This window comes from Hylaeus volcanicus, chromosome 4, assembly GCF_026283585.1.
Source record: "Hylaeus volcanicus isolate JK05 chromosome 4, UHH_iyHylVolc1.0_haploid, whole genome shotgun sequence".
Classification (NCBI taxonomy): Eukaryota; Metazoa; Arthropoda; class Insecta; order Hymenoptera; family Colletidae; genus Hylaeus; species Hylaeus volcanicus.
This window is the reverse complement of record NC_071979.1, coordinates 8,099,469-8,119,600: the sequence shown is the minus strand read 5'-3', so window position 1 is coordinate 8,119,600 and position 20,132 is coordinate 8,099,469. Positions and strand designations below refer to the sequence as shown.

Genomic DNA, 20,132 nt, shown 5'->3' with positions numbered 1-20,132 from the left:
CAAACGAAACATTTCCTACTTGTAAAGCGAAAACTGGATGGTCTCTTCGAAAGTATTTCGTTGGTGTTAAGTGCACCTGCTTTAACGTTGCTGCCACTCCTTGGAAACATCGTTGGAGGTCCAGCGAGAGGCGAACTGCCTTGTTGCGGTCTGATCTTTCGTTGCATAAATTTTACTTTATCTTTCGGAAAAGGGACGTTGCGTAACCGAATTTACTGACGTATGGATAGCTTCGAATGAAAATTGAAGAAAATTTCTCAACTAGCAGGGATCGCGCGATACCACGTAGGTAATTTCTCGTGTGGTTAAACGTTAATTGCTAAGAACTTTTTTACAAAGTAGAGCAACTGTTCCTCCGTTAGAGGCCATCGAAGGTCGACTTGGGCGTGGATCAGCTTGGAAGGATTCTCGAGCCTCTTTAAGTCTTTTAACCCAATGGCAAACCACTGCCTAGCTCGCGCAGTCGTTATAGAGAGCGGTCATCAGCGTCTGCAAAGTTTCTGCACCAACGTTTCTATTTTTAACGCGTAAATGCAAACCGAGGAATCGAGAACACGCTCGAAGAAAGTAGCTTCATAGATTCTTATGTTACGCCAGTATCTAATTTGTATAACTGAAGCACTAATTTCATCATAATTACGAACCAATCCCGAGGACACTTAGGATCAATACTCTCGAGCATCGAAGATAAATTTCAGATCCGATCTTCTTGGATTAATTACCGGACGGCAAGATCATCTGCCTCGAATTGCTCGGGAGTATTATTCCCATGAATACACCGTCTAGATTAGCGAGATCCGCCCTTTGCTTCGGTCCGATTATGTACAGAACTAAGCACGATTATAGCGGCCCCATCGACAGACTCTGGAAATTCGCAAATAACCTTAGTTACGTCTATGTCTTCGCCTTTGGATAAGATATTCTGTGCCGTTTTAGACATTACACCAATGCAGATTGTTAATTTCTTTCACCCATTCGTGCACCCTATCCATCCAGAATGATTCAGGAGTTGTCTAAGATTCTTCCTTGTATAACCATTTTTTTTTAGATTCATTTATTGAGTGCCAGTTCTTATTACATTGAGTATAACAACTTTTATCCTTGTATAATAAATAGTTTTTAAGTTAGCATTGGAATATTTCAGTTTTGAAGGTAGTTTCAACCCTTGGACTTGAGAGCATTGCAATATCTCAGTTTGTAAAGTACTTTCAATTAGTATACGCCATAACAGCATAAACTCCACAGTCTACTAATAAGTATTTAGAGATAAATAAATACCTAACGAGATAGCAATCGAGGTTCTCCTTTCCAGAGTCTCCTTTCTCCTTTGAGTTTCGAAGAATTGTCCATAGTATCGCGGAAGAAATAAAATGTTTACTGCTTTTTCATCCAGGCTCGCGTGGTTGCCGCGCACGATGTTTATCTAGGCGCGTACGCGGGCCCGCTCTCATTGGCTTCGCTTTATTTTCAGCCTGCGAGTTCTGTCGCTCGTAAACTCGGCATACCTCGTTTCGTTCTCATACCTGGACTCTTTTACGCACTCGACGTAGCGTTGGAATCTCCGAGTTCCTTAAAACGATGAAGAATCCGCGATGACTCCGTTTCATTCCTGTGCTACTCGTATTTTTCAAGCATCCAATAAAGACAAACGAAATAATAAATTAATTACCGGCGTGACGCTGTCGAGAAGCGACGATTCGCGACGATTCGCGACGACAGCGTCGATGTCGGCGGCTGGCACGATCGACGGAGCCGTTTTATTGAGAATCATAGAAACATCGATGCGCCGATACGCCGCGGCGCATACGCCTTCCACATTGGACGTTCATTGGCGTAATCGCGGTGATTGTCGGCGATCGCTTTATTACGACGAATTGATTTTGATGTCAACCGATGTCAAACGGTCGCGAATTATCATCAATTTGTCGGGACTGTCTTTCGATGCGTTGCTTCGACGCTGATCGCCAGCTCGAGCTCGTGCGCGACGTCGATGAATCGGCACAGCGATACCGAGTGCAACAGCGAGTGATAAAAATTTCGTCGCAGGAATAAGTTCTCGGAAGAGTCAAACGAGAAGTCCGCGTCACTGTACGAGGAAACAGACTCGTTTGGGTACGAACTCTGATCTTTCCGTCGAGGTAGACCCAACCGATGACGAATACCGTGCGCTGCCTAGTGGGCCTGTCGTTCGATTACTCGCGATCGATTTCGAAGTGCTTTGGCGATCGTACGCAATTGGTGGATTAGAAAGTAGCAATAAAAGCAACTGGAAGGAAATGACAGAATTTGTGAAGCGTACTAGGATATAACCAATCTCAACGTGTTGACCTTAACTATAAATTCACTGAGATTTATTTGCAACTGTCTCTACCGTGATGGGGAAAATGGCTAGTTTTAAGGACACTATTTTCAATTAACCCTCTATGGGCCAATCTTTTGTCTGCATACTTGCAAGGAATTTACTTTGATATTTCGATCCGATTCGATCCGAATAAAATTATTTGGTAAAATGTAGATATATTAGCACGTGATCTGAAAACTACACGGGCTCATAGATGGTTAAGTGGAAAAATATTTTACGTACAACTAAATTGAATAACGCATAAAGCAATTGCTTGCAAGAGCTCCGTACAAAAGTTTGAAAACAGTCATTTGATTAGTTGTGGTAGGTTCGGTGTTAAAACATACGTGTCGGTGGTTCCAATTCGATCGACCCCTTGATTCGACAAACCGCGACAACGGCGTCTCGGTTTCTAGGCTCGTAAATCGGTTCTTCGACGATCGACGAAGTCGACGGCGATCCCGAATAACCATCGAACGAGGCGTTGTCCCGGACGAATCCGTCCAGCGGGCCAGGCCGGGATTAAGTTCGAGAAACGAACATTAATCTGCCGATTACAGCGGCTGGGGAACCTCCCATTCGCGGTACCGCGTCTGGAACAAGGTTCTTCGTCTTTGGTTATTGCGCAATAGTCGTTCGCGGCTCGACCTCGACTACCTTCGCGATCACCGCTCTCCCCTTCGGCTCTTTCTTCCGCGATCGGTCGATCCTCGTCGTTCAGGTTCACTTGACTCGGCGCAAATGAAATTTCTGCACCGTCCAGTTCCATTAATCGAGCTACTATGGGTTTCAACCTTCGTTTTGATCAGGGTTTGACCCCTTAAGCTGCAACCACGTGCGAGACTCGTGTTCGGGCTAAAACTGATTATCACGAGCCTGGCTACTTCAATTCTCCAGTGGTGTGTTGTTCTAGCCAAGTGTAAACATCGCATTTTGGTCCCAGGTTGTTGAGAGGTTAATTAAACTTGGTATCGCGTGTGGAAAAAGGGAAATGACATCTGCAACAAAGTGTACGTCTATAATTAATTAACCCTCTATGAGCCGAATTTTTGTTTTAATATACAAAAATTGATGGAACGAAAAATCAACAATTATAAAGCTATATATGGAGATGAGAACAAAAAATGTCCAGCTTAAACAATTTCATTACAATAAATTCACTCTGTGACTTTCAGGTAACAGCTTGCGATGTTCACATTTCTGTGTAAAAAAAAAATCTTAAAATATAGACGTAATAGAAAACGCAAGAATTACAACACAAGTGATGTATCGTCTCGTCCAGGTAATGCCACGTAATGAGAACGGTTTGGAAAGTTTATCAAGAAAATGAATTTAGTTTCTGTATCGCGTCGTTTTCTAATAGTACCTAGTCTGATGGATTATCACCTGCAGATATTAATTCGTTACCTGATGCGCTTAGTACTAACATATCTTGTTTTCCAAGCGAGAAAGCAAGATCATTAATTTTCTTACGTGTTTCCACTGCATATGTATCGAGTAGGCGTTAAACGTGATCGCGATTTTAATTCCTGCGATGCATGGGAAATCGTAATTGAAAAGATCATCATAATTGAAATCGTGCGAATTTTTCTTGACGCAAACCGATGCTTGATAATTCGCGGAAATTTTATCGACGAAAATGGAGGAAAAGGTTGGTGATAACGCGACACGATCGCGTCGATTCAGGAGGAGAAACACCTCCCACCAACAATCCCGTGATTATGGTATTGCCTTACGCACTGCGCCCTCGGCACCCTTGCTATTATTACGTCCAAAACAGCGGTAACCCCTTATTTCTCGGGGTGCCGAGTCTCGACACACCTGCGCGTCCCTACGTCCGAGTTTCGAGCTGACGCTTGCATTTACTCGCGTTTGTTTATCTCTTTTCAATTTTCCAGTTGCTTTCCAAATTTATTCCTGTGCACTATGACAAAATTAATTTAATTTCTGTCTTTATCCAACTCTTTCTGCCGATTGCAATCAATGATCACTGATATTTAGGACTGAAGTGGAAATGTTCTTTCCTGCCTGCAATCGGATTTTTTCTTTGACAATTTAGGTGGTGGCGTATTTGCTCGCTGCTGTATTTGCGCGGGACTTTACACCTGTGCACCCATGCCACAACTTCCGTTAAAGCGCGAGACGAGAAAGTTCCGTTCCGAGGAAAATGTAAATTGATTAACATTCCACGAAGGTACGCGCGCACGCAGAAATCCGTACCCTACATATGCATGTTTTCCACACGTCACGATGATAATGTTAATTCCTCATTTAGACTTCGAGCTCGTTTCGATCGAGTCACTTCCTTTACGTAACCGAACGACTTTAACGAACCGAACTCGTCATCGAGTCCTACGACGCGTTGAGAGATTTGTGTTCCATGATTCGGTAGAGGACTCACCGCTGCTACTTTTTCCGTGGATTTTTCCTCGTATCCCACTCCTTGATCCTTTGGGTTAAGTTTAAGGTAGCGAGAAAGATCTTCCACCGAGCGATCGAGTTGCCAATCACGTTTGGATACATTCTGTAACATGTTACGAACAGATCGACGACGCTTCGCGAAGCACGCCGTCAGAAGATTAGAAAACCCTTGCCAGGGCTATGGAGGATCGTCGATGGTAGGAAGGAAGGAAGGTTCGTGCCCGTCGCCTCGGCACGAACGTTACTTAAAAACGCTTATTGTCTCAATTATAGTAATTGCCGCGGTATGCGAGTAAACTAGCGTTTAAGACGCGGCTGATATTTGTTGCGAATTACACGGAACGTCGAAACGAGTCACGTTACATCCTCTGAAGAACGCCGATCGCGGAAAGCACGCTCACGGGGACGGTTCCCTTCTCCGATCGGCGAAATCGGTCGAGCCATCGATAGCTCGACCAACTATGACGTCTGACACGTTATACCTCCGCGTAGGGTCTTTTTTCTCCTTTCTCTCTCTCTCTCTTCAAAATTGAACTCGAACTCGCGCGCGTTTCGCGGATGAAAGAAGAAAAGGAAATTTAATTCCGGTCTCGCGGTCTGTGGTACAGCCGCAACGCAAGGGGCTTCCTGTTCGGGGTCTCTGGTTCTCCCTACGAGTCTTACGGTTACTTACGGACTTACCGACTTATGCCTGGCATACCCCACCGCGTACAGGAGGAAGCCAGACATTCTGCAGCCCGCTCCGCGGGCTAATCGGTCTAATGAGATCATATTATATTATTCCGACTTTGCTAATCTTTATTAATCTCATTTCTACGCGAGGCGCGTGCGTCGCGATTCACCACGGGCGTATCGTTTTCGTGCGTCGCGATTCTCCGCGCCGAATTCTTCGTCGCGTGCAAATAGATCTTTCCGTTTAGCGGCGACGCGTGATTGTTTGAACCAAGTAAATAAAACAATTAGCCGCCCGAGCACGTACTACTAATTGTTAAACATATTTGCTCTCGTCCAATGTTAAACGTTTCTGCCCTGGCATTAAGTCGTCTTCGATAACAGTTTGTGAATATGGATTATTTGGAATGATTTTAGGAGTTGAATAACAATTCGTACTTTGCTCGTTTATACGGATATAAAATAAACATTCACGATGACGTCGGTCCGTATGAAGAATCGGCACACGCGCAAACGACGCGCGGTAGTGTACAAGTACGTGAATATGTAAACGTAGGAAAATTTAATTGAAATTTCAATATTGTATTGTTGGTCGAAAGAATCGAAGGCTGTGGATGGATGCGCGTGGCATGTACATAATTTACCATTAATTGCGATTGTAGCCCCGAGGTATAGGGTGCTTACGCGGAACCTGTATCTTATTTTTGTTGCTGTTACAACGTTCAATAACCGTTGGGCACGTTAGGTCTTTTGACACGGCGGAAACTTATCATTATCCTCACTAGCACTATACAAAATGGGATTATTATCCTCACTAGCGGTGGCAAATTAGTTTCACTCGAACTGCATCTTACTTTGACATCTCAGGGAGGATGGAATTAGGAGGGAAAATTCATTTAAATGAAATTTGCTCCGAAGGGTGTCCCAACACAGTTTGATTCTCAAGTAAAACGCAACGATCTTAAATTAATAATACTTATTCCGTTAGAATTCGCTGCAAGGAGCTCTCCAAAATATTTCATTGTCGCATACGACATGAAATCGATGTTCTCGCGTGCTCAACGAAATTTTCAGTCGCTACAGTAATTGTTTCGTAGCGACATTAGTTTATAAATAGGCTCCGAAGCTGTAAACTGGTAGTAATAAGAGCAGTAATCAAATATTTTATTTCCATGACTCACCAATCATGATAGAAAAAGGTTTAGTCGTATAAATTGTTAGCTCTCTGTAACGAATCTGTATTCGAGTGCAAATAAAAACAAGCACTTTGTAACCTTCAGATTTAAAATAAATTGTATCGTGTACACAGCTATATAACGCCACATAATTCTCATCGTTAGAGAGTTTCATAGAGGCTTAAATGAAAAAAAGAAACTAGCAATCGCAACAATAACAGTGTACTCGAGTTCGAAGCGAAGAAACTTCCAAAAAGAAATAACGCGAGACTTAAACTCCCTGTTTAAGTCCCTTTCCCTGTTGGGACGCCTTTTATTTTCCACCCCTGACGAGTGGGAGAAAATTCTTTATCGGTGAAAATTCTGGAAAAGGGTTGCGGGAGGGTCGTGACGGGAAACGCATCGTCCGTCTGTCGCAAGAGGAAGCGAGAGGAAAAGGAACCGCGCGTCGTCCTCGTTAGTTTCGCTTCCTTCGAGAGCCTAGCCGTCGGCGTCTGCTAACGGCAACAGGATCTTGGAAGCAGAGGCGCGTTACGCGAGTGCGCACAGCTCGCATCGCATTCGTCTAGATACGTACGCGGTGTCGGCGTCGGCGGGGCATGCATCGATCATAGAATTACGAAGCGCGACGTATCCCGAACGCATCCTCTGTGACCAATTATCTCGCTAACGAAGCCCTGCCGCTATCTACGCACCGCTCTGCCCGAGCAACACGCCGCCGGACGGCTAATTAATTATAACAATGTCGTTAATTTTACGCGGCCGACTCGAAACGTTACTGACCGATTCTTCCCGCCGCGTTCTTCGCTGCTTACCCGCTTCCTTCCGTTTATCCTCCACCACCGCTGCCTCGTCTACTCGTTGCTCACCCTCCCGCGATGTTCCGCAGAATTTCTGCTTCCTCTCGCTCTCCATCGCTGACTACCTTGAGCGTCACTGCTCGGTAATCAGCGACCCTGTGAAGCTGTCACGGTGGTGACATACCGTTTCGTTAAGTTGTATTATATTAACACGTTCCGTGCCGGGCCGATTTTTCAAGACTTTCCGTTCGGGCGATTAAATAAATTCGTTTTTAACGTAAACGTTTTTCAATAGTACATTTTAATACGTATTAAACAACAAAGGAATAAATTTAATTTTTAAGGAATTATTTTAACAAACACATGGCCGAACGAACATGAAGAAGAATATCAAGCGGCCTAGACGAAAAGTTCAAAAATGTAAAAGTAACAAAAGTACCTAGGGTGAAGACACTTTTACTCCCTTGATGCTCAGACTTGGAGTACACGTCCTGGATGACTCGGAGAGCGGATACGCCAATCATCCCTCTGGTTTTACGTGCGTTAGGAGAGACTTGCGCTATTTTCCGTGGTCCATCGAGAAACTCGTGTGCCTTATTGGCTGACGATAAGGAATCGTTGGCGGTGCCATAAGTCCGCTGTTGGTCGCTGGAAAGTATGTTTCGGAGTCGATCGCGGATATCTCGAATAAATGTTATTGACGCTGATGGTCGAGGATGGACCGACGATTTCTAAGCTCGTTCGCAAGATACTTCGGAAGCATGCGAAGGAACGGTGTTCCGCGTTACTACTCGGAATGGAATGGCCACGAACGAGCCGGGGCAATGAAAATTCAATGATGCGAGCAATTTCAGTTCTCGAGGGCCGTGCAAGCTGCAATCTGAAAGTATAAACAGTAGTTGTTTCGGCTGTCTCTGTTCGTCTTACGCCAGGCTTCCTCCGGTTCTCCCTTTTCCACGAGCCCATTTCTCCGTTTTCTCTCGCGCCAGTCGGCCCGCGCGTATGCAGTGTCTCTTGGTGGTTGACTCGCGTACTGTAATCGCGTAATTTGCGTGTAACGATGCAATTTGTAGTTATGGCGACCCCACGGTCTCTTTTGTAAGATCGGCGACGACAACGATCACGACTACGACGAGGATGCGAGTCGAACGTCGACGACGACCGCGGGCCGGAAAAATCCACGGTGCGATGGCCGCGCGAGCTCGTCGCTCGCGACTGTCTAGCGTGATTCGCTTGATTCCAGGTGAATTTTTTGAACGTTGCACATTCGTCCTCGAGCCTTAACCCTCCGCACTCCAAATATTTTTGTTTCGGTACATTTTTACCGAACCTCGCTCCACGTAGAATTAACCTTTTGCTCAAGGGACTGTTCGCCACGCGAGGGTGTTGTAAGAGAGTTGTGAGAGACCTCGGATGGGTTTGAAGGGTAGGTGATGCAACACCTAGATATTTTATAAGGGAGTTAATTGGTCGAGCCAGGAAACTAGTAGAATAACTTAAAAGTGGTTAAGGATAGGAACAGAGCATCGAGGGGAATATGGAGCAGTTTTCGTGACTAAACCTGTCAGTGAACCAGATCGATATGTTTTAACACTTTGACCTACGATTTACTGTAGAATCGTGAATGCCATAATCAGGTATAAAATTCCTTGCGCCTTTTCATACGACTTGTCTCACACGTGGTTTTCATGTTCTACTCAAATTCTGTACCACGAGTCTCACACTTGTTAAAGGATTAATTAAGCTGTATTTGGGCCAGCAAGTGTATATTACCTCGATGTGCCTCATTATAATGACGCATGACAATGACAAATATAAATATACAAAATTATACAAGGATGCAATTTACATTTCATCCGAAAAGAATCCGAGTACTCTACGATGACCATCTAAAGTTTGTTAACCGATTCCTAGAAAAGCGTAAGAGAAAAAACTGCATAAGAAAGGTAGTAGCAAAGGGGTCGATACAGAAAAAACGTGAGAAGCTAGTTCCCACTCGTAAAAAACGTCGGCTTCGTTTGTATTTATTATGTCCGCGCTGGAGGACCCATTCGCGTAAGGTCACCGTTTTCACTAGTTTTTATTGGAGTAGTTATCATTTCTTTCTCTTAGCATCCGTTTATCAATTAGATTCTTATTTATAACTGTTGCAAGGTGTAAAAACTTTGAACTGTAACGTACCTACTTATAAGTATAATAATTCAAAACTAATTTCCGAGGTTAATCCAATACACTTTTTCATACAATAAATGAATTCATGAAGGTTAAGGTTAATACACGAGGTACAATTTGTCGCAATTTATATATTTGGAGATAATTCAAACAGTCTTGATGCAGTTTCTAAAAACAAACTGGTTGAACCTGGCTGTACGACACAGACCGTCACGTTCCGGCAGTGACACGTACCGGGACCGACACGACAAAACATTAACACACACGTTTTAATGGAGCTATTCACACCATTCCCGTTGGTGGTCCCGTTCAGGTCGATGTCGGTTAAGTGCAAATAGTTCTATTAAAACGCATGTTTTAATGTTTTGTCGTGACGGTCCGTGCTGCATAGTCTGAATCGACCTTTAGGCTATTTATTAAATTGCAGAGTCTATTAATGGGATCAATACGAGGAAGCTTAGTCTCGTACACTAGAGATAGTCTTGTGCAGTTTCCAGCAAATGATCTTGCCATTTAACATTTTTTAAAAGGTCAAGGTTGAGACTACCGTTGCAAGCTCAGGCGCGTTTAATATTTGATTACAAGTGCTCCCATCATGGTTACCTTCTCTGTCAATAATTTCCACTGACGATTATGGTCTCTGTCGATACGCGTTATTCGATTAAACTATCGCTGATGCATCCACGTTGACATTTGATATTTACCAAAACTGTCCGAAGAAAAAGGAATTCAGCGAACTTTGACCGAAAATCGCGTTAAAATTCCAGCTTCGAGACGATTCATTTTACAACGTCAGCTAAAATTCCTTGACCGATAACCGCGAACCATTCACGTTCCAGTTCCGATAAAACGTCCGTCAGTGCATCGCGAGCTTTTTAAGCACTAGGTGAAATTGCGGAACCGGTTCCTCGAGTCGGCGCGAACGGGCCTTAACTAATTAATTTTCTCGTTAATATGCGCTAGTAAATCCGCGACGCTACAAATCGAGAAGACTAGTTTCCTTCGCGAGGCGAGCTCGTATCGAATGGTTCGAATTCATTTTCTTTCGACCAGTCGCTCCAACGCTGATGACCACAGACGTTTCTTCCTTCCGCGTACCAATCCTATGAGCTCGTTTTCACACACGAAGTCGATAATTTAGAATGCGGATTTTTCTTTTTATTAATACGTGATTAACTATACGAAGTCTATATAAACCCCGTCTTTAACGATCAGTAGAAATTCGTGTAAAAAAGCTCCCTATGGTGAAATTAAATATACGTTTCTAATTCTAATAACTATCTGTAAAAGTTATGAAGTCACTAATGAATTTCATTAAATATTATTGTACTTTATTTTGCTCCATAATTAAAATATAATTGACTGACAATTCATTAATCATCTCACCAATAATGATAGAAGCGACCATATCTTTCTTCCATCTACACATCAAATGCATTGCGATTAAAATTACCTAACAATAATAACTTTAAATGTATAACAGAAATTTATTAAAAACACCAAGTTGCCAACATTCTTCTTAGCAACACTGCATATCGTATTCCTCCCTAACATAAACGATTGTTAACCTCGCTAGAGCCCGATGGATTACACGAGCTGCTCCTTAGCCATCCCAAACAAGAAACCGGCCTAATTGGCATTTAATAATCGAATAATCGCGGCACGTCACTGTTTCGCTGAAAGAAACTTTCAGACGATACTGGGAGCGTCGATCGTTAGACGTAAGAGCAACCAGGAAATTGTTATCTAATTCACTTTTAAACGCCGCGAGTGAAGTACGTGGGATGCGGTGGCTGGCACGGAAGGCGAAACGGAGCTAGCGATCGTCGATGCGAATCGCACGGAGGACGGAGAATATTCTCGATAATCTGGATCGAACGTTTCGTGCACAGAGGACGCTTTGTTGGCACGATATGAATTGCCTTTTAATTGCTTCCAAGTATCCGCGGTTGCGTCGACCCGTCGACCGAGATCCCTCGGTTCCGGATATGCGTTCGCGCACCGATGATCGAACTCCTGTCCTGTCGGATCGTCGTCGACCGAGACGGAATCGGGATACATTCCTCGAAGAGGCTATCTCCTAAGGGTGGCGCGATAACCCATCAGAAGACGAACGGAGAAAGAGTAATCGAAACAGGGTAACGCGAGACAGAGGATGAACCTCGCTTCTTAACGATCAGCAGAAATTCGTGTAAAAAAGGATGGGTTCCGCAAAGACCGTAGGATAAAATCAGGGATACGTTCCATGTTATAAAAAAGAAAACCTCACGTAAGATGAAATTAGGAATTTCAGATTAAGAATCGTGTAAAAGAACATTGAAAACTGTAAAAGTTCGATATGCATACGAACGATATGTGCATGTATAATTTTATTGAGTAGTAACACATAAAATACATACATAATTCATGGGTATATATACGTAATATTAATATGTACGTTACGTAAATGTCGTACGAATTGGAGAGTTAAGAGTTATCTTGCGACTGAGCGATTCTTTAAGCGTGGCAAAAACGTGGATTTGTTTTAATCAATTGGTACCAATCAGCGTAACTTCTACTAAGGACAAATCCTAGGATTGCTCGTGAAAGACGAGCAATTCTATCGCGGATTTGCCCAAAAGATAGGGAAAGTTCCTCCAGTAAATAAAGGGTTAAAATTTAAGCGAACTGTTTGGCCAACCCAATGTGTTGTCATTTGCGCCAAGGACTCAAAACATTTATACATTTCGCAAGGGAGATAGACGCGAGGACGACGTTGACGCGCGAACGGGCACGGTGACTCGATCGTTCGCTGCAAAGACGAGACAACGTCGATAGGGACAGATGACACGGCATAACGCGGTTCGATTTAACGAACGACGGACGCGCAATGGTCTGGGTTAGGCCGCGTCGGCGTAGCACGCGACGCACGCGTGACAGATATGTAGATAAAGCCATCGTGCACACGGTAAAGAGGTTAAAAGGTGATTGGTCCGCGTTCGTTTCGATCGAATCGGTATCGTCGGCGCGCTCGTGCGCGCCATCCAGCTACGTCGCGGCCAATCCTCGCGGTTCTTCCTTAGACAATTACGCGATAGGCATTTAAGTGAAAGGAACCTACTCGAGGACATGGATTTTCGACTAATTCCATCCGAATCGTGTACTATGCGCCATGCCAATACTTTTTACGTACGCGCAAAGTTAAATATCCTTTTTCGAAAAGATGGCCTCTGGCGGTGTCCGTAAATTACGTCACCCTTTCAAAATTACAGGCCGAACAGCTCATTTATTTCGTTACACAATCGTAGACGTACTTTTGGAAGTCAATAAAGGCGGTCATCTTCTCGTTTCACTCCTTCGGTTTGAATTTCTCCAAGAAACTTGTTTGTTTTCTACTTGGTTTTATGCCCAGGAATCCCGCAAAGGTTTGCGCAAACGAGAGTCCAACGCTAAAGAAACGAGACACCGAATGGAAGCGAGATTTTAACTCGTAACTTTTTCCTCTTTCCAGGATGCAAAAGCTTCTTCAAGAGGAGCGTGAGGAGGAACCTAACGTACTCGTGTCGAGGGAATAGGAACTGTCCCATCGACCAACACCATAGGAACCAGTGCCAGTTTTGTCGGTTGAAAAAGTGCCTGAAGATGGGCATGCGACGGGAAGGTATGTACCGAATCACTTTTCTCGTATCGAACCGATTAGGTCGTAGTTAAATCTCAAAGGAACGCGATCGTAGAATTTGAATTCAGGTGTATAGATTTACCTTGATTTATCGAAATGAAAATAATGGGCGAGAAAGATCGCGACACCACGAAGTCTTGTCGAAACAGAGAGTCCTAATGCAGGATCCACTGCAACGGTCTCACCCATAAGTTCTCTGACGCATCTAGGTCGAAACGCCAGCATTTTTGCTGTTCGTCGCGACTCGTTACTTTCGCTTCTACCTATTCTATTTACTAATACGCGCGCTGGTTACATTTATGCAACGGTGACGAGTTTCTGCTGAAGTGCTGTTCGCAGCCTGTCGATACAAAACAACGGTTGCGATTCGCGGCAGCGAGGTCCGTAAGGTCAAAGTTGAGCGAGGCGGAAACGCTTCTATTTATTTGCAACGGATTCGCAACGCGTCGCGCGCGAATGCACGAGCATCCTTGGAACTCGTCGCGCTAACGCGGGACAAGTGCGCGTATTTATATCTGGACGCGTTCTCGTTTCGGTCGTGCTCGAGCTCCTCGAGGTCTTTTTTCAGCCAGCTCGTCGATACCACCGATACTCTTGTTCTTCGTTCTTTGCTCGATACGTCCAACGCGAGATCTAGCCGTATAACCACGACGCGGTGCACTTCGGGGTTACGTTAACCCCTTCGGACCTGACTTTTTTAAATTAACCGTAATTCAATTTTTTGTTTTGTTTCTTGGCTCATTCATGTAGTAAACAAGAGTCTATATGGCACTAAGTACATATTTATACGAAGGAATAAAGAGTACCGATCTGTAATAGGGTGGCTTGGTCAAGGTAGTGTTTACGTAATTACACGTACACATACGTAATTATTCCAAAAAAAATCTGAAAGTTAACACATTGCGTACGGTGTGTTTTTTTTTCTTGCGTACGTTCGGCTTGCTAAAGACGAGATATCTCGTGTGCATCAGGTCTTGAGGGGTTAAATCCAAAGAACGAATCGCCTCTCGTAATAATTCTTCGAGGAACGCGTACACTTCGTTTAAATAATTAAAAAGAATATTTAATAGAAATATTTAATAGAAAATCTAAGAAATATAAATTACAGCCTGTTTCTGTCGAAAGCGTAGCTGACTCGCGCAGAACATTTCCAATAAATCTCTGTGTACCTTTACTCCCCGCGAGTAACCAGCAGTAGGACTTCGTCGAGGCGTTAATTTGCTCGTACAAACGAAGACACGTGCGCTATTCGTAGCCTTCCGAGCGACGTTGGCTGACGAAAATCCCGGAAAGATTCCCACGCCTCTCCCCTTCCCAAGATTCTTCCTTTTTCTCCCGTTGAACTTGGCTGTTCGCGGCGCGATAATATCTGACCTTGTTAGAACACGCACGAGCTGGTCACCGTCCGACGCGAACGATCCAGGTGTACTTATTTCCGTCCGAGGTTTCGCCGCTCGCTCATCCCTCCTCAACGTCGGGGCCCGAAGGCCCCCTGCTGGTCCGTGCCTCGAGGTACGTTGACATGCACCGAGCGTTGGCAAACAAACAACACCGAATTATTATGGAGGGGTAGATTTGACCAAAATCGAAAGGAGACGTTCACCTGGATACTTTGCTTCTCTTTGGGGACTATAAATGGAGGCATAAATGAGACAAGGCTAGTAATTAACCCTTTACGGACATTTTGATGAAGATATTTTGTCTCGATGAAGTTATACTAAATGTAGTCCCGTGAGAATTAATCCTTTGCACTCGAGAGGTGAGTCTCAGCCACCACGTATAGATCGATAAGACCGATTCACTTTCCAAGTAATTCGTTTGCCATTGTTCGGTACACGTGAACGCATCTCCGCGTTCCGTCGCGGTCCTCCTGTTCCGTCTCGCGGAAGTTGGACAATTTTCTCACGTTTTCTCTTGTTCTTGACCGTCCCCTTGCCGTGATCCCGACCTATCTCTCTCACTCGTTCCCTCGTCGCCAGATAGCATCTGACCTTGTTTGAGGCGTACGTAAGCGAGACGGTCATCGACACGAACGGTCAGGGAGCGCAGCAGGAGGAACCTCGCAGGGCAGGACACGGGACACTCTCGTGGGGTTAACCTGGATAACCAAACTCTATATCGATATAGAGCTTGCTACTTCTTCCAAAGAAACATACGCAAAGTTCCTTTAAAAGTAGAGTACCCGTTCATGACTCTGGGCGCGATCGCGTGCCAGTTGTGCAGATTTCTAATCGATAGAGGCATCCTTTGACTTCGGTGTAACAGAACTAAATATCTAGACACTGGATACTGGTACCAAAGTTCGTATTAACCCTTTGCATTCTCCGCCATCTCGAAACGTGTCTTGTTTGGTATTATCAGACTTGATTATAAATTCTCATAGCTTTCTTGAAGCGTGTAACATAGATCCTCGATGTCAGCAGTGCTGTCGCTAACAAAATTTGTCAGACTTACGATGTCTCCTCGCGGGGGATATCCGAGTGCAAAGGGTTAATTTCGAATTTTCCTGAAACTAGAAGATCTGGAGTGCGAAGGGTTAAAACTGTCGAAATCGCTTGCGCCGTGCCAGCAGCCATAACAGAATCCGCTCATCGGCGCTGGTCGACGCCTTACTCGATCCCCGTAGGAGCTCCGTCGCGTTTTCCCACGGGAATACAATGTTTTCTGCCCTGTCGCGGCGACGTCCGCTCATTATCCGGGATGATGCCTCGAGTTTTGATAATAATTCGAAACGTTCACCGGCGCGGGGCACGCAACGACTCCGGTGCCCGCCAGCTCGGTGCCTCGCGAGTCTTCGCGAAGGGAAAATACGGCGTGACGGAGGAGAGGAGGTTAAACGAGAGGAAGCGACGAGGATCGTGGGGGAAAGAGCGGGAGGCACGGGAGGAGAAAATCGAAAGAAGGATAAGCATGACATAGGTGGTCAGGGAGGTGCGGAGAGCGGAGGAGCTCGACGGAAAGAAGAAAGCGCATCCGCGAGAGGGGTTGACGGCGAAGGATAACGTTCCGGGTGTATTGGAACGGGGGAGGACGAAGGCGACGCGGATGAGAACCGAGACGAAGACGAAGATCAGGAAGAAAGGCGAGCGAAGAAGGAAAGGAGACGAGGAGTAGGATCGACGAAGCCAAGAAGGACGCTCAGCGGAGGGTCGAGCGGTGAGGTATGGGACGAAGAAGATCCTGTGGTGGGGAGGTCGAAGCGGTGGGGCTTGTAGGGGGCTAGAAGAGGCCAGGAGGGGAAGGAGTCCCGCGGGGGAAGGAGGAGAGTCGGTGGTCCGAGGTCAGCGGGGTGCATGACCTTACCTCGGGGCCCCTTCCTTCCGTGGGGCCCCCGAGGCAGACAGGATGCGCTCAAGATTACCCTGCAGATACTGTCCGCGATGATTACAGAAATCTAGGAAGCCGCTCAATTTAATTAACCCTTAATTGCGACTGGCCGACGACGACGGTACGTTTCGCGGAGGCTCTCCCGTTTCTTCCTTCCTCGTCTCGGTAGCTACGAAAACGACCGCGACTCTTCGCGTGCCGCGATACCGCGAGGAACTCTTGCCTCTTGAAGAAACACCGCGGGAGAGCCTCGCGTTCGATTCCACTCCAATATTCGACGATGACGTCCTCACTTTCCAACCCCTATCCTTGTTGGATTCCGAGCGAGAGGAATTAACCGGCAGCGCCGTTTTTTAGAGAAACGGTGCGCAATTTTTGATATTGGAGCAAACACGAATAATGAAATCATTCTGATGGCGACCGTCAGACTTGTGGATAACGTGGATGTCTTATTTCCATTAGGAACAGCGAGTGTGAAGAACGACTGAGAAGCTCGGAGCCGAGAGTTGGATGTTTTTCGAAGGATGAGTCAATGGCGTTTGTTATGTTTCTGATTAATTTCGTTGGTCGTTCTACATCCTCTTGATATCTTCAAAATATTGGCCATCGTTCTTTCCTCCATCTTTTTCTTCTTTGAGAAAAAGGAACTTGCATAGAAACGGAAGAGGACCTAGCTAGAAACTTTTGACAGAGATACGGGCACAACAGCTGGACGAACTCGTCCGAGATCGATGTAGCCCCAGAGCATTCGCCGGTGTGCCAAGGTGGATTTCACTTATCGCTCGGCGTCGAAGCACGCGGCACGGCGATGCAACGACGATGGCCATTATGGCCGCATTAACTGAAATTAGACATTGTTTCCCTTGCCGGGCTGGAACGATCCAACAATGGGAGGACGACGAAGGCGGATAGTCCGCTCGTACGAACGTTCGGGGCAACCGAACCGAACCAAAACGATGAGAAGAAGGAAAGGCTGAGAGGATGTAAAAAGGGACGGGAGGAACCGAGACGGAGCGAGTTGGTAAAAATTACGCGAGGCCAACATACGAGAGGGAAAGAGAGTAGCGTCTACTTCTCCGTTTCTTGCCTTTTCTTTTTCATCCTGTGCCCCGTTCTTTCTCTCCATCTTGTACGTTTTTCTCTGTCCCCGATGTCTACCTTTCTCCCCAGCGTGCGCCAAGAAGAGATTGCCGATATTACGGCAGGGTCAGGATCGTGACTTTAATCAATTAGCGAGGTTTCTCGGACCCGGGAAATGATTAGTAATCCGGCTGGCGGTCGATCCTTGATTCTCCGCGCACGGAGGAGCCTCCTCTCCGCCCTTCGGTATCGCCGCTCCCCGTGGCCGCACCGAACGGACCGATAACGCTGGATAAACGTTCATCCCCAGGGAATACGAAACTGAGAACGAAGAGGAGAGCCGGCGAGCACGGTTTGACAAATACGAGCATCGACGCGGTTCCCCGCGAGTAAACGTTGGACCGTCTATCGTCGGACCGAAAATGCCACTCGGTCGCGTCGGTTGCAACCCGGTGACGAAACGCGAGCTTTGCGTGTCGTTGCAACCCAAAATTAAACGTTCGAGGGCCGCGAGAACCTTCGCGACTACAACGTTGCTCGATCGCCATCGCCCGATTAAATAGGACCGGTGACTAGCCGTTGCCGCGCGATTCTAAGCTTTCGATCCGTTCGTGTACCTAGATTTGCGTTTATGAATTTCGATCATGACAGAGAATACTTGCAACGTTGTTCGAAGCGTATACGACTCTTTCGGCTAGGTCGTTGTCGAAGTCTTAGCGACGCTTGGCGTTTGACATCGCGACTACCTACCGGACACGTTAAGAATCATGCAAATCGATTCTCGATTTATTCAACTACGGCGCGTCACACTCAAAATTATGAAAAAAAATCGAAGATAATGATAACAATAATATACACTTCCTGTAAACCGGCATTTTTCATAATTTTGTTGCATTTCTTATTTTTCACAACTTGGATTTTGAATTGAAAAATCTGAAAAAATTCTGGAACATGTAACTCGCTAACTGTAACATCTCTGATCTTTTTCCAAATTTTTCACGCAATAGGACGAGAAGAATTGGTCAAAAATTGTTCAGATAACCTATAGAATGTATCATCGCAAATCGAAATCGGTCCAAGGGCACTTTTGATCCCCTTAACCGACCCTTTGCTCGTAGAATTTAAAATTAACATAGAACGTAACGTAACGGTCTTAATTCAAAACGATAATTAATTTTTCTTTGCCTCTGTTCAATAAAACTTATTTTCTTTCTTATAGATAGGAGCAACCAATGTAAGTACATAGTTTTAATTTCTAATTCCGATCCGGTTAATTAAGTTCCATCGGTGCAACGATGCATTTCGATTCCTAACTCGTCAAATTTCATACTTACAGTCGCGACGTTACGGCTTTTTTCCTTAATATCAAATATCGCTCGCGGAAAATAATGTTACACGTAAGCTTCGTTTCGCGGCGTGAATGAATATTTTCAATATTGCTCCGACTAATAAGGTTGCACCTCGCGTTAACTCAATACACTAGAAACAAACGTTACAAGAACTCGTTTAATTATTCCACGGGACTCCTTGATATCGGAAGGAATATTCGCAGTAAAAGGAACTGGCAGGTGATGCAAATTGCAGATATCGAGCTCGGAGTGTGTAAAACGTTTCAAGAAACTGCAAATTGAAAAACATGCGTCGTGTCGTTACAGGTTACGCTTAAACGAGGACAATTGTAAGAAAAAGTTAAACTTATCGCGCTAAACGTCGACATTCTTACAACATATCGCTTCTCGAGTTAAGATTTAATTACTGCGCATGGAAACGAAGAAAGAATCGAGATCTACGTCGATGACTTTATTTTACGGTCCAAACAGAAGCAATGAAAATGATTTATCGCAGTTCCAGCGTTGACCATTCGTTCCCAATGGATTCGTGTTCGCCTCCGAGGACGTTGGAAAAAAACAGTTCGCAGAGGCTTGCGAGCGACACGAACGAAATCGTTAACGCGAGGCGTAGCGTTCGGTTGGTCGTGTTTACTCGCATAATCTCTTTCCGACCATTAAAATACAAAGTAGGCGCATTACCATGACAAAACTGTCGTCGGGTCAAGAGTACCTGACACCGTTCGTGGGGGATTGCGATCGGAACTCGGGCTCGTTATGCATATTCAGAACGGTGCAAGGTCCACCGTTGCCCGTATTACCCTTTGTTCGTTCACCCTGCTCGACATCTAGGTAAACTTTCCTTTCGGCTCGCGTTTCGTGCTCGTCCCTCTGCCGTTGCCTTCCTGCCGGAACGACGAGTTTTATTCGCGGTAATGGTCGTTTCTTCGCCGAAGACCCACGAGCTCGAGCTCGTGGAGCATCCCTTCGACGCCGAGTGCAATGATGATTTATTTGCAAGGTTTATTCCACTACACGACTGCTCGGGTAAACGTTTCCCCATCGTTCGGTATGATTCGATAGTATAGCCTTTATTTTCTCCAAACAAGAGACCAATTTTATTCTCCCAAGCGGTATCACTCCTTTGCACTCGAGGCC

At 45.3% G+C, this 20,132-nt stretch overlaps 1 protein-coding gene and 1 long non-coding RNA gene across 3 annotated transcripts in view; one reads left to right on the top strand and one right to left on the bottom strand.

The window, feature by feature from the left end:
* LOC128875795 (COUP transcription factor 2) overlaps positions 1 to 20,132 on the top strand; it is a 105,181-nt gene that overhangs the window by 8,366 nt on the left and 76,683 nt on the right. The window contains exons 2-3 of one of the 2 annotated variants that reach the window (XM_054121682.1): positions 13,072 to 13,221; positions 18,866 to 18,880. In XM_054121682.1, the coding sequence (XP_053977657.1) occupies positions 13,072 to 13,221; positions 18,866 to 18,880 (165 nt within the window). The remainder of the gene's footprint in view (positions 1 to 13,071; positions 13,222 to 18,865; positions 18,881 to 20,132) is intronic. The other variant, XM_054121683.1, reaches the window with a different exon arrangement.
* Positions 1,061 to 5,419, bottom strand: LOC128875798 (uncharacterized). Its single transcript, XR_008456884.1, has 3 exons — positions 4,743 to 5,419; positions 2,689 to 3,339; positions 1,061 to 2,266 (listed from the first exon to the last, which is right to left on the bottom strand). It is a non-coding gene; the product is annotated as an uncharacterized LOC128875798 (long non-coding RNA).